Below are 13,377 nucleotides of genomic sequence, written 5' to 3'. Positions count from 1 at the left end.
ATGTTGTCAACGACGGCATTCTTTATTGACATCCACTGTCATTCAGCACGGAGAGCAGCTGACTGGACTGATAAGCGAGCATGGGCTTCGCTTGATAACTCGTGTCACAAACAATTTATTTACCAATCGTAGAGGTTGTGTTTTGTTTTTACTAAACTCCGTCGACAGCGAGCCGAAGGGAGGCAACAGAAAGATATCGCGCAATATCAAGTGAGTCAGTGCGGCGACCACCAAGGTGAGTGACCTTTGCGACAGGGCAATGACCTGCCAAAAATATTTTGGCTGTTTCTTGTTCAGCTAAAAAATGATTTTTATTTAATCGGTAAGTAATATTGCCTTCATAATTAACAACTGTCCATGCAAAAACTTTTTTTTTGTTTATGTACCGACTAAAAAAATAAAAATAACTTACTATAAAGTATAATCGAATCGGCAAGCGTTTTAATACAATAAATATACTTAGTACTAAATTAAAATCATTGAAAGTAAACATGGCAGTCTTACATTTATTGTGCATTTAGTAAAATATTTAACCTTGCTTGTCTTTTAAAGCATTTTGGGAGGGTGAAAAAACCGGTCTATCACGTTTCTTTTGTTTCGTATTATTCTTCGATGCTATTGCTACTTAAGATCAAGTAGATGTTTAATACACTCTGGCTTGCACATGTTAAAATAAGTTCGATAAGAACCTTTAACTGTACTAGTAGTAGTACCTACAAAATAATAACTTATAAAAGTTGGGCGCACGTTGAACATCAGTCTACGTTTTAGGTAGTATGACATTGTATGGAGATAGAAGTATTTACTAGTGTATATAGTTACCTACATACGTTTATATAGAGTATGTATGTACACCTACGTACCTATTTATGGGGGTTTGTAAATTGAATTCAAAGTCATCACGCAAGCATTGCCAAATTTCCTGTTTTCAATGAATACCGTTAATCACAATGCTGGCCGGCCAGCTAGAATGCAATATGCATGGCAACCCATTTAGTGCGATTTTAAAACCTACTAGCGGCCGCCCGCGACTTCGTACGCGTGGATCCCGTTTTACCCCCTTCATCTATCTTACGCCGTTTAGATTTTTTGATACCAATGTTTTTCCCGCTAACTCCCGTTCCCGTGGGAATTTTGCAATATCCTGTTGTAACTAAGCTTTGAGTTTACTAAGGTACCTGCATGCCAAATTTCAAGCGTCTAACTTAAGCAGTTTAGATTTTTCATACAAAAGAATTTTCCCGCTAATTCCCGTGCCCGTGGGAATTCCTAAGTATCCTATAACCTGCCCAGGAGTACGAAGAATAATTGTACCAAGTTTCGTTAAAATCCGTCAAGTAGTTTTTGTTTCTATAAGGAACATACAGACAGACAGACAGACAAAAATTTTACTGATTGCATTTTTGGCATCAGTATCGATCACTAATCACCCCCTGATAGTTATTTTGAAAATATATTTCATGTACAGAATTGACCTCTCTACAGATTTATTATAAGTATAGATTTCTTTTAGCAAATAATTATTGAAATGTTTCGCAATTATAATGATCTAGGCTACCTAAGTAAACTCCGACAAACTTTACTTCGACATTACGTTACTCTAACATAATGACTACAAAGCCATACTAATGTATTAAAGTACTTTTATATTGCACAGCACATATCAGTGTTCACTGTAATTGGAACATTGACTTTTTATCTCGTATTTATTGATACCGCGATGTTTGGAAAGCAAGTGTAATGCACTCTAATGATAACTTATTGGCCCTTACATTACATCGCATACACAGCTATTTACTTCGCTATAAATATAATAAAATATCTAATGTTGGTATTGTCTTAAGTGACATATTATTATAGTCTAAAGCTTTATTTACCTTATACCGGCCTTGTATTACTTTATATTATGTAGCCAAGACCTTCTTCTTCACTAGTAAATTAAATTGAAAATGAATATGACTAAGGGCCTGATGTAAAAAATACTTAATATGTTGATTGGACGTCATCATTTTGAAAAATAGTATGCTGAGGTAAATGATGAGTGTGAATAGAGTAAATTAGTTTTTACCCGACTGCTCCAGAAGAAGAGTTATGTTTTTTTTACGTCTGATACAGTATAATTCATATCCTGGGAACGTATGCATAACCTTGATGGTAGAATAACATCAGCGTATTAGGTAAATAATTTTGATAATTTCTGCACGCTATACGCTTAATTGCTTCGACTCGACCCGTTGCAGCCAAGAGGCCCGGAGTAGCGCGGCGCGATGCGGCTGATCATCCTGGACGACGCGGACGTGGTGGCGGAGTGGGCGGCGCGCTTCGTGCTGCAGCGCGTGACGCAGTTCGCGCCAGGGCCCGGCCGCCACTTCGTGCTGGGGCTGCCCACGGGCGGCACGCCGCTCGGCATGTACCGCAAGCTCATCCAGTTCCACCGCGAGGGCAAGATCTCCTTCAAGCACGTCACCACCTTCAACATGGACGAGTATGTCGGTCAGTGTCACCGGAGCGCGGCTCGCGCCTCGGTTCCGTTTTGCTTCTCTTTTTTTGTTGTTTGACTCAACCTTTACCTTGAAAAAATTACATTATGTGACGAAGAACTTGTCTAAACGGCTACCTACGGTTAACTACCTTCATAACTTCACAGTTTTGAGCATATTTCGACCGCTGTTGCTTCTCATCTCTGGCTCACATTACTATCCCAAAGCAGTAGAAAGGGTTGGGACATATTTGCATAAATAAACGATTTAATTTGATTTAAGCCATTTGCGTGGTCGAAATTTGATGCAGTTTTTCTTAGTCTTGTTGTAGACGCATTAAATATTCCGTTATGTCGCAGGTCTCCCGCGCGACCACCCCGAGTCGTACCACTACTACATGTGGAACGAGTTCTTCCGGCACGTGGACATCGAGCCGGCCAACGCGCACGTGCTGGACGGCAACGCGCCCGACCTCGTGGCCGAGTGCCAGCGCTTCGAGGACCTCATCCAGCAGGCCGGCGGCGTGCACCTCTTCATCGGGGGTACGCGTTCATACAACCCAAGATAATAATTATTTTGTGGTGCCAGGTGCAACTGGGACTTCACAACTATCTATGTGGTCCGAGAAAACTATTTAAAAAACAACCGGAGGAGGGAACCCCTCGAAGCCTGAGACAGTGGCGCGAACGAATGTCCAGGTTAGGACACTAACCCGCAGGTCCGTTTCATTGGGCTCCAGAGGACATTGTCGGGTTTTGGTGGGTAGTTGGATAAGTCCCGGCCTTCTGGCTGGGAGGGAAATCCCACATAAACCACAAGCCGTCCCCATGGGCCAGTAAGTATGCGTAAACATTTCCCTGTGTAAAAAAAGGAGTTCCTTATCTACAGTATCTCGTTTCAGCCAAATGACGTCCACTGCTGGACAAAGGCCTCCCCCGAGTATATCCAGAACGACCGGTCCTACGCCACCCGCGTCCTCCGAGCCGTTCCTTCGACCTTCACTACAGTATCTAAATAGCATTTTATTATTCGCAAACTGGTATCTTTTACGAAAGGCGCTTGTTGCAGGCATCGGGCCCGACGGGCACATCGCGTTCAACGAGCCGGGCTCGTCGCTGGTGTCGCGCACGCGCGTCAAGACGCTGGCCTACGACACGCTGGAAGCCAACAAGCGCTTCTTCGGCAACGACATCTCCAAGGTGCCGCGCCAGGCGCTCACCGTCGGCGTCGGCACCGTCATGGACGCTAAAGAGGTTCGCAATGCTCGTAATATTTATTTGGCTCCAGGCGGTAATCATCACAGTCAATGCATATTAAGGTTGTCCAAAACAATTAAGAGCGTTTACGTCTAGCGTGGCATGTCAAGTTTAGGTAATTTCGATGCTATTTTTATTCACACTAAAATAATTGTGACTGTGTGCGTGTTCTCACGCTCTATAGTCAAACCAAAATACTTTGATCCACCATCGTAAAAGTGTGCCAGGCTGTCAAGTGACAGCTCAAGGAAACTATAAAATCTTCAAATCTTCCAACACCGACTCCATAATTATAAATCATGGTATACATTAGTCCTAATAAATAATAAATACGTAAATTCTTTATCAAATAGTAAATTATCAAAAGTTTTTTACTATTTTGAGAATATTTTATACAGCCTATGTTCAGCAGAAAAAAAATTGAATTTTAATGGTGAGAGATTTTTTCAAATCGGTTCTATTCAAAACAAACTTTTCCTGTTAACTATTCTTTTTTTATCCGGAAAATGCATAACATTTCATACCCACCAGCTGCGGGGGCAGCTAGTGGGTTATGTGGGGTTCTTCCTACCAGAAGGTGGGTAGCCCCTACACCCACTAAAAACCTGACTGTTTCTGCCATGATCCATATGAGTGATATGAGGGAACGCGGGACATCGCCATTGGCTGTTGCCTGTAGCATTCGTCCTTAGCCGCCACCAGACACCTCCATGTCTAGCGACCGAGGCCTGTTAGGAAGGGACAGTTGGAGACCATAACCTGTCCTCTTGAGCCCAGGGTGTCGGCGGCGGATAACCGGAGTGTCGTTATGCCATAAGATTATTTGTCTCATAAGAATATATTTTATACTAATGTAGATATTGTTTCCGAAAGCGAGCGGGTTCATTCCGTACCTGTACGCTTCATGCGTTCTCTAGCAAAAGCTGAAAACGAGTGTTCTGCCCTTTTGAGGGTAGTGTTTATACTGAGGTCTTTGCTTTTTGCATCGCTGCGGCACACATCACTCTGACGCAGGGAACTATTTGAAACGCTAGTCATCTTTATCTTCTGTTGTTTTGTCACTTTTGTTATGTTGCAACTGTTGAAATTATTACTAACCTGTGTAACAAAATACCAGTGGTGTCACCTAGTGTGTTTCTTGACTAACTAACTTTATTTCGATATTGAATTGAATTTCAATAGCAACTATACATAATGTGTGTGTTAAAAGCATTAAAAAAGTGTGTGTTACAACAAATAAACAATTAATCTATCTATCTCACGCCTCTTCCCGATTGGTAGGGAGAGGTCATTTCCAACCGCGCCGCTCGTTCGCTTAGGCTGGGCACTGTTGGAGCGTGTCAGTCTGCTGCGGTGACTCACGTGCCAAGACTGCAGTGTTAACTGACAACCATCTACAGGCTCTCGGCCTATACGATGGAGGAATGGCCTGAAGCACCCATGGCCCGGTAGAACCTGGGTCGCCCTATTTATTTATTTATTTAAAATCTTTATTGCACACATAAAAATACAGTGGCTATGTGTGAGGCGATCATGCCGTCGCACCCACTCCTCTAATACAGGCAGAACTGCCTCTATGGTGCGACGTAAAATTTGGCTGACGGCCAGGCGTACCCTTCAGCACTCTAGGGCCTAGATCCTCAAGCCTCTACCTTTTGGTTTTCACCTCTCGTGGTGCACGTACACGTACATTTCCCCTTGGGACCTATGGTCACCTCGCAACTGGCGTCTATTCTCGGTTGTCGACACTAGCTTTGTCGCCACTGAGGATAAATGGCATAAATAATAAATCGATTGTCACCAGTGGCGACACATACTTTCCCAGTTGTAGCTACAGGCTTTCTCACAACTTATGACAAATTAGAAAAATACATCCCAATTATGCCTAGTGGGGACGTACACAAATATTGACGCAAATGTCATCGTGCATGGCATACGTAAAGTAAAAGTCAAGTAAGACCAGATGAATACAAATATTATTAATTTTATTTTGAACTAGCGGCCGCCCGCGACTTCGTACGCGTGGACCTCGTTTTACTCCTTAGTTCGTAAAATCTGTTGTTTGATATCATGTTGATAGATGGCGTTTCACGGCTTCCCCCGCATGAATTTTTACGAACGTCAAAAACAGTAGTTTGTCCAGCGCTGTAGATTTTAACCAATACGATAGATTGCACTTTTTAGACACGTCTTATTTATTTATTGAAATTTATTTGTCACATATCGTCATACATTATAGCCTATATGTTAATCTGGGTTATAAACAATAATACTGTAAAGTTTCAACAAAATCCGTTCAGTAGTTTTTGAGTGAAAGAGTAACAAACATCCAGACATCCAGACATCCAAACTTTCGCATTTATAATATTATATTAGTAGGAAGGATAGTACGATTGTTATACGTCGCCACTAATGACAATATTTTTTTTCCCATTTATCCTCAGTAGGGACATAGTCAGTGTCCACAACCGGGAATAGACGGACTGCGGATACTATGCGGTATCCACGAATTACCTCAGCCTGTGCCTCAGTGATATCATGCGTTGCGCTTTTTTCAACAGTAGGATGCTCCACGACTACACAGCACTGTGCCATACTCGAGCCCCATATACGACCAACGCGCGACGCAAAAGTATAGTCAGCGACTCAGTGCGGCCGGGCCTCCGAGATTAGGCATCAACCGGCTTAGTGCGCCGGCGGTAGCCAAAAGCTGAGGGGTGAGACGATTCAAGTGGCCGTCAAATGACCACTGTCCAACTAACTACAATCCGAAGTACCTACCGCAAAGATTTTCCGACTGTAATATGTTGTGTATGTTCCCCCTACAACTAGGTGGGACCCTGCTGGCAGAGCATTCCTATTAACTATTCTGTAACCACCTATTTATGGCAAATAAATTGTTAGTATTATTCCTCTTTATAATATTAGTATACATACATAACTTGCTGTTCCAAATTTTCGTCATTCGTTTTCGTTTCATTGCTAAAAATAACTTAATTTTATTTTTCATTACGTCTGAAATAGAATTTGTTGTAAAAATAGACTGTAATGAAAAATAACAATAAAATATTTTAATTACCACGTGATCGCAAAATCTACCACCAAGATTTTGCGGATACACTATAAAAGTCCAGCTACCTGTCAAAGATCAACGTACGCGTGACACATGTCAGCAGAGCACCGAGCGACGTGACCTCACTCTGGAACGCCTCGAGGCGGACTGAATTTGTACGATTCGTGCGCGGCGATTTATAGTACTTTTCAAATACTCATAGAAAAAAAATTACAATGAATTATTTTAAATTTCAAAGTAAATATTTTAGATAAGATATTCTTTTATTATATTAAGCTATTTTTGTGTTGAATAAAGGAAGAATATTGGTGAAAAAATCACTTTGATTTTTGGGTATTTCACGTTCTTTTAATTTGTGATTTCTTATTGTAAAATGCTTAAATCTAAAAATTTTCTCAGATAACTATTTGCCCAAGGATCTATGCTATAGGATATAAATGTTTGTTAAATCGTTTTCACAATATTTTTATAAAAATTTCAGCTTGTAAACTGACGCTAAAGTGGAAATTTACAAAACCTGTATGGACTTATCTTGATAGAATTCTTAAATACTAAACTAATCGCAATATTTTCTCAATTAACTATTTAGACGACGAAATTGCCTAACTATTTATGCCTATAACATATTTGTAATATTACTGGTTAATGATTGTAACGAGTTGAAAAAGTACTGTTTTTGCGCCAAACGGCGTAAACGCTCTTAAGGGCGCAGGTGAAAATACACAAATGTCACATTTTATCTGTAACATTTCTGAAGCCACGTTTTTTACAGATTTTTAGATCATACAACTTGACGAGTGTAAGTTGAGTAACCATTCCGGCCGTAGTAAGAACAATCTGTTCAGGTGGGGATTCTCAGATGGTTCAAACTTGGAGTGCAAGTGTGGTTGTGTTCCCCAGTCAATGCAGCACATGTCGTGCAGCTGCGTGCAAAAACAACTGCACGCAGGAAGATTTAATGAATGCTACTGACAACGCTACTCTTGTAGCAGAGTTTTGGACTGAAACTGTGTAGGTTTGTTGTCGTCAAGACAAGAAGAAAATCCCGGCTATAACAAAGTTTACTAGTTTTTTCGTAAAAAAATCATTGTTACCTACTGAACTAACCATGGGTAAAGACTCCAGTCATTAATGTCCTCGCCACCGTGCGAGTATCTCCCAGTGGGTGGCATCCATACGAACGAACGTCGTTGTGCGCAGGTGATGATCCTGATCACGGGCGTGCACAAGTCGCTGGCGCTGGCCAAGGCGGTGGAGGAGGGCGTGAACCACATGTGGACGGTGTCGGCCTTCCAGCAGCACGCGCAGACGCTGTTCGTGTGCGACGAGGCCGCCACGCTCGAGCTGCGCGTCAAGACCGTCAAGTACTTCAAGGTGAGACACCCGACTTTACCTTCCTCCTCGTTGAGTATTCAATATGCATCGTTCACTACTCGGGGCCGAATCAAATCATGCACTTCTTTTATTAGCAATCGATGATTTTTTTTTGTTAAATGATCAAATCAATACAAAGGCTTGGCTTGATCTTAGTTGTGTAACCGTAACCTCGCGCTATACACCGCACCTGTTGTTTGCCAAAATCTTGACCTGATTCTACTTCCACTTATTCTAATTTCCAAGCAAATAAAAGATGCATTTGGTTAGGCCCTCATTGATATTGTTTCTGTATTTTCAATGACTGTCCCTTTTAATGTCTTCTCTGTCGAGTCGGTTACTACATTATTTGCAGGTAGTTAACATAATATTGCCAAGCTACTAAGGTGGTGGTATTTATCCACTTAAAAATCTCCTGGACAAAGAACCTTCCGCAATTAACTTCTTCAAATCTTTTAATTTTGAATGCCTCCTAGAATAAAAATTTGCTTTTGGTGGAAAGCATGGATGTTTGAAAGGGATTGCATGAAGGGATTTCAGACTTGCGATCGGTTTATCTCCTCATCCACAAATTTTTGTTTCTTAAAAAAATGTGGAAAAGTCTATACAGAATGCTAGATAATAATAGTGACCTCTAAGATTCAATAAAATTGCATGTTCTATCAATTATATTCGGCTTACTAACGTGTAAATATACGCGATAATTTGTGTCATTCTTTTTAAATGAAATGTTATGGCAAAAGTCGATCGTTGGTCTGAATGTTGCGTGTGGCGTAGGCGCTGAGCGAGGAGCACCAGAAGATGATCGAGGGCAAGCCCGTGGACGAGCAGCGCGTCATACACTGACGGTGTCATATACCGGCGCCGCGGGCCCACTCGCCAACATTCGCGCCGAAGCCTGCCCATCTTCTGCCTCGTACACTAAACAAAATTAAATTCCTCCCTCAGTTTGTAAATTCAACTTCAGCTCCTGTCCGAGAGCTGCGTACGTTATTAGGTTTAGGAATATCGAAATTGGTGCTGCCATGACACAAAATACTTTAGAGATAAGCATACTTTAGTGTCTTTACTAATGAACCTCAACCCGGTGCATTCCAGAGTCTCATGGTGGAGCACAACAAATTGTTAGAGATCACACGGTGAGCTACATTCCACAAACTATTGTTTTTATACTCTAGATAATAAGCTTATCGATTTTATGTATCGTTATTGCATTTGATGTTTAAAAGTTCGAAACTTTTATATTATGATATTAAAATAAAAATTATATTGTACAAAACTTGGTTTTATTTCCATAACAATATTTACAGTTCACATTGATCAAATTATATTAACAATCAATATGTAGCACACTCTTTTCAATCTGTATCAGCCTTCTAAAGCCTGGTCCATGAGCACGTAGAATTTTGTCCAATGACCCCAAGCTACCCATCCTTATCGCTCGCGCGTAATTATAATTGCTGCGACGGGCGCCCGCAGTGGGTGTGCGAGCGCGACAGCAACATAATCGTGCTCACGGACCAGGCTTTATTAATAATAATGTTTCAGTTTGGACAGTTCATGGGTTTTTTTCTTCCGGCTCGAGTTTTACCAGCCGGCACCGGCGGCGGGCGTGCCGGCGGCGCGGCACATGCGCGCCAGCAGCCCGGCCAGCTGCAGCGGCGACGCCAGCCCGTCCGCCACGCGCATGTGTGTGAGCCCGATCTCGCGGACGAGCGCCAGCCGCGTGTCCTCGCCCGCCTCCAGCGTCTTGCACACGCGGAAGATGTTGCTCACGATGTCCTCCGTCGCGTAGCCCAGCTTGCACAGCTTCGCGATTATCTGCGTGATGACGAAATACTAAGTAATAAAGTCTTTATTGTGTATGAACAAAGGTTACAAGGGTTCTTATAAATAGTTACAGGCATCTCTTAGTTCTACCTTTTCAGGCGTATACACTATACATTATCAGTGTTGCCAGTCGGGTCTTGTCAGAAGTTACCAGAAATATTAAAAAATGTAACCTTTTTGAATAAAAAGTAACCTTCATGCGGGGGGGGGGGGGGGGGGGGGAGGTGCGGAGCGACAATGCGAAGTGCGAAAATGAAATACAAATATCTTTTACCTAAGTTCGAAATTTTGACCATTCCATGAAGACCGAAAAGTGACCGGTCGTATAAAAACGTTTCCTGGATTTGCGTTTTATTATCGAAAAACATTCACTAAAACTCATTTTATGCAGTTTATGACATAATTTTTAAATTGACACTATTAATTTTTTTAATGAATAACTTGTAAAAGTTAATTCTACAATTTCTGAAAAATCACCTAAAAGTAACCTTTTAATTCGTGTAACCTAAAAGTAACCAATGCAGTTCAAAAGTAACCTAAAAGGTTACAAAAGTAACCTTCTGGCAACACTGTACATTATACTACTAGTTTTAAAGTCTGTTCGCCGAGAGTTGATAAAAAAAAATATCAGAGGTTCTAAACTCATTATAAATTGCGGCCCGCTTATTATTTTTGTCGATATAATGAAAAAGTTGGTAGATTATTTGGCCTGGCCTTTTTTTTTTGGCCTGGATTCTCGGCTCGGTTACAATTTAATTTTGGACTACCATTTATAAGAATGTTCTAAAAATACCAATTATGTACCAAAATCTATTAAACGATTTCGCACTACTAAGTCATCGTTCTCTTTGCCTCAAATCTACCAAAAAAGTAGAAATCAACTAAAAGTGGTCACGCTGTGGCCGCCGCCGCCCGCCGGCCGGGGCGCTTGACGACAGCTGCGTGGCTCGTACCATGGTACTCAGTGCGCGTTGTGACAAACGACGCCCGCCATACAGAATGCGATAATTAAGCGACAGTCGCTATTGCAAGACATTTCATAATATTTATTAACTCTCGGCGAACAGACTTTAATTCGTGACGAAATGCGAACGGGACGGTCTGCGTCAAACCCAAGAGTAGGTTGGTAATTTACCTAAATATGGGTCATTTCGTAATCTCTACTTCTCGTCTTCTCTAATTAAAACAACATGTTTCAAACAGCACATTGAAAGCAAAATGACAAAATAATCTGAGATTGACCTTGTAAGCGGCGTGTATGTCCTGCGCGACGCAGTGGTCGAGCATGGTGCGCACGAGCAGCGGGTGCGGCTCGTCGCAGACGCGGAACACGTGGTCGGGGCTGACGTGGCCGGCGCCGTGCGCGGTGGCCTGCAGGTTGTTGAGCGCGGCGCGCAGGTCGCCCTGCGCCGTGAACACCACCGCGCTCACGCCTTCCTCCGTGTACGACAGCTGCTCCTTCTCGCACACTTCTATGACCTGGACACATAATTGTAGTATAGGGTCTTGACTGAATGAGGGTTTTCGCGATTGAATCCGCCAGATGGCAATACGTAGACGCGAGGTCCAAATGCTGCATGATTGGTTATTTTTGACATGACATTGACAGATATGTCAAAATCCACCAATCACGGCAGCAGTCAGACCCCACATCCACGTCCCGCCATCTGGCGGATTTTTCAATCGCGAAAACCCTCATTCCTTCATCACCCCAAAAAAAGAAAATTAAGAAGATCCATCTGGTTCTAAATTGCATCAGAAAGGAGATTCTTTAGACTATATTATTTTATTCACCATTGCTGACAACATATTACCTTTGTTATTTTATGTTTATTATTATAATGAAAAAGACATGTTACAGTTACACAGGTAACAGGTATAGGTGTAAAGTAGGAATAATTAATGAGTCATTTCAAAACTAACAAGAACTCACTTTGGCAAGTATCTGAGCATCAGTCAGCCTGGAGTAGCGCAGCACAGCACAGCGGGACTGGATGGGCTCGATAATCTTCTCGCTGTTGTTGGCGGCCAGCGCAAACCGAGTAGTGCTGGAGTAAAGCTCCATTGTGCGCCGCAGAGCCTGCTGAGCGCCCTCTGTCATGCTATCTGCTTCGTCCAGGATCACAATCTTGTGGCGCCCAGCAGGCAGGGTCACCTAAAATGAAGTATATACCAATAGATGGAGTACTTATATCAAATACAAAGTTAGCATTATCCAACTGAAATATAAATGGTTTGATACTAAGCCAAGTAAAAGGTTTAAAATTAATCTGTAACACACAGGCTTTATATTCCATTCACAATGCATGTAATGCAAAGGCTCAATGTTGACTGTGAATGACCACCACAGAAACAAGCAATTAGTAATTAATGAAAGAGAACTTAAGAAAGAAATTAATTTTATTTTGGCAACAAAAGACAACATAAAAATGATGCTGTATGTTCAATTGACACATACATTTCATTGTTGTAATCAAAAGTCAGCTCATGTGACATTATCATAAGGATAAGCCCTACACAAAAGTAACAATAGGGTCAACTACATAATTACCTTCTGTTGAGCAAACATCTTGATCTTGTTTCGGACTACATCTATGCCACGGTCGTTGGAAGCGTTCAGCTCCAAGACGGCGTCCTTGAATGAAGCGCCCAGCAACGCGCGCGCCAGGCACAGGATGGTGGTGGTCTTGCCTACGCCCGGCGGCCCGGCGATGATGATGTTGGGCGCGTTGCCGGTGCGCGCGAACACCGCCAACCGCGACACTGTATCTTCATTCCCCACAATATCAGTGAATACTTGGGGGCGGTACTTTTCGATCCAAGGTAAGTGCGCTGTTGATTTAGCAGGCTTGGCTGTGGATTTAGAGGGTTTCGGTACAACCTCATCTACTTCCATGATCGTAACATCATCGTCACTCATGTTTTATTTTATTTAATGAGTCAAGTGCGATATAATACAGCAGCTAAATATCAATCAAACATTCAACAGTATCATAAAAATGATTACTTAGTTAATAAATTGATCTAAAATCACTTTCACAGCTGATTAAAATCGTGAAAACTACCGCGAAAAACACATTTGTTGTTTTGGTTTTTGATTGTCAACAAACGTCAAACCTGACATTACTTTTTTTTTACATTAACAAAGCGTAAGCATGAGCGTAAGATAACAAAGTTTGGATAAATTATCCATGTTTGGAACTCACCATAAAAACTACAAAAGGTGAACTTAATGCCATATTGCTTTCTCTTCCAGTTAACCCTTAGACCAAGTTGGAAAATATTATTTCTTTGAAATATTTAACGATGTCTTAGTATTATAACATGTTGGATTAAAAAATAAAAAGTCACTTTGACGGCATTT

The 13,377-nt window shown here is 41.8% G+C and overlaps 2 protein-coding genes across 3 annotated transcripts; one reads left to right on the top strand and one right to left on the bottom strand.

Annotated features, from left to right (window-relative positions):
- The first annotated feature begins 24 nt into the window (after nt 1-24).
- Nucleotides 25-9,462, top strand: LOC135081005 (glucosamine-6-phosphate isomerase). Of its 2 annotated transcripts, none has more exons than XM_063975727.1 (6): nt 25-235; nt 2,241-2,493; nt 2,840-3,022; nt 3,549-3,733; nt 8,010-8,183; nt 9,282-9,462. In XM_063975727.1, the coding sequence occupies exons 2-6, from the start codon at nt 2,268-2,270 to the stop codon at nt 9,324-9,326; spliced, it is 813 nt and encodes a 270-aa protein (XP_063831797.1). In that variant the 5' UTR covers nt 25-235; nt 2,241-2,267; the 3' UTR covers nt 9,327-9,462. The 2 variants fall into 2 exon arrangements, with proteins under 2 accessions (XP_063831797.1, XP_063831796.1); XM_063975726.1 differs by having other exon boundaries at nt 8,961-9,462.
- LOC135081004 (replication factor C subunit 2) lies at nt 9,448-13,098 on the bottom strand. Its single transcript, XM_063975724.1, has 4 exons — nt 12,565-13,098; nt 11,947-12,168; nt 11,256-11,492; nt 9,448-10,004 (listed from the first exon to the last, which is right to left on the bottom strand). The coding sequence occupies exons 1-4, from the start codon at nt 12,931-12,933 to the stop codon at nt 9,771-9,773; spliced, it is 1,062 nt and encodes a 353-aa protein (XP_063831794.1). The 5' UTR covers nt 12,934-13,098; the 3' UTR covers nt 9,448-9,770.
- Between the last annotated feature and the right edge of the window lie 279 nt (nt 13,099-13,377).

The sequence above is a fragment of the Ostrinia nubilalis genome, chromosome 19, assembly GCF_963855985.1.
Source record: "Ostrinia nubilalis chromosome 19, ilOstNubi1.1, whole genome shotgun sequence".
NCBI lineage: Eukaryota > Metazoa > Arthropoda > Insecta > Lepidoptera > Crambidae > Ostrinia > Ostrinia nubilalis.
The sequence above is the reverse complement of the archived record's forward strand: the minus strand, read 5'-3'. Positions and strand labels throughout refer to the sequence as shown.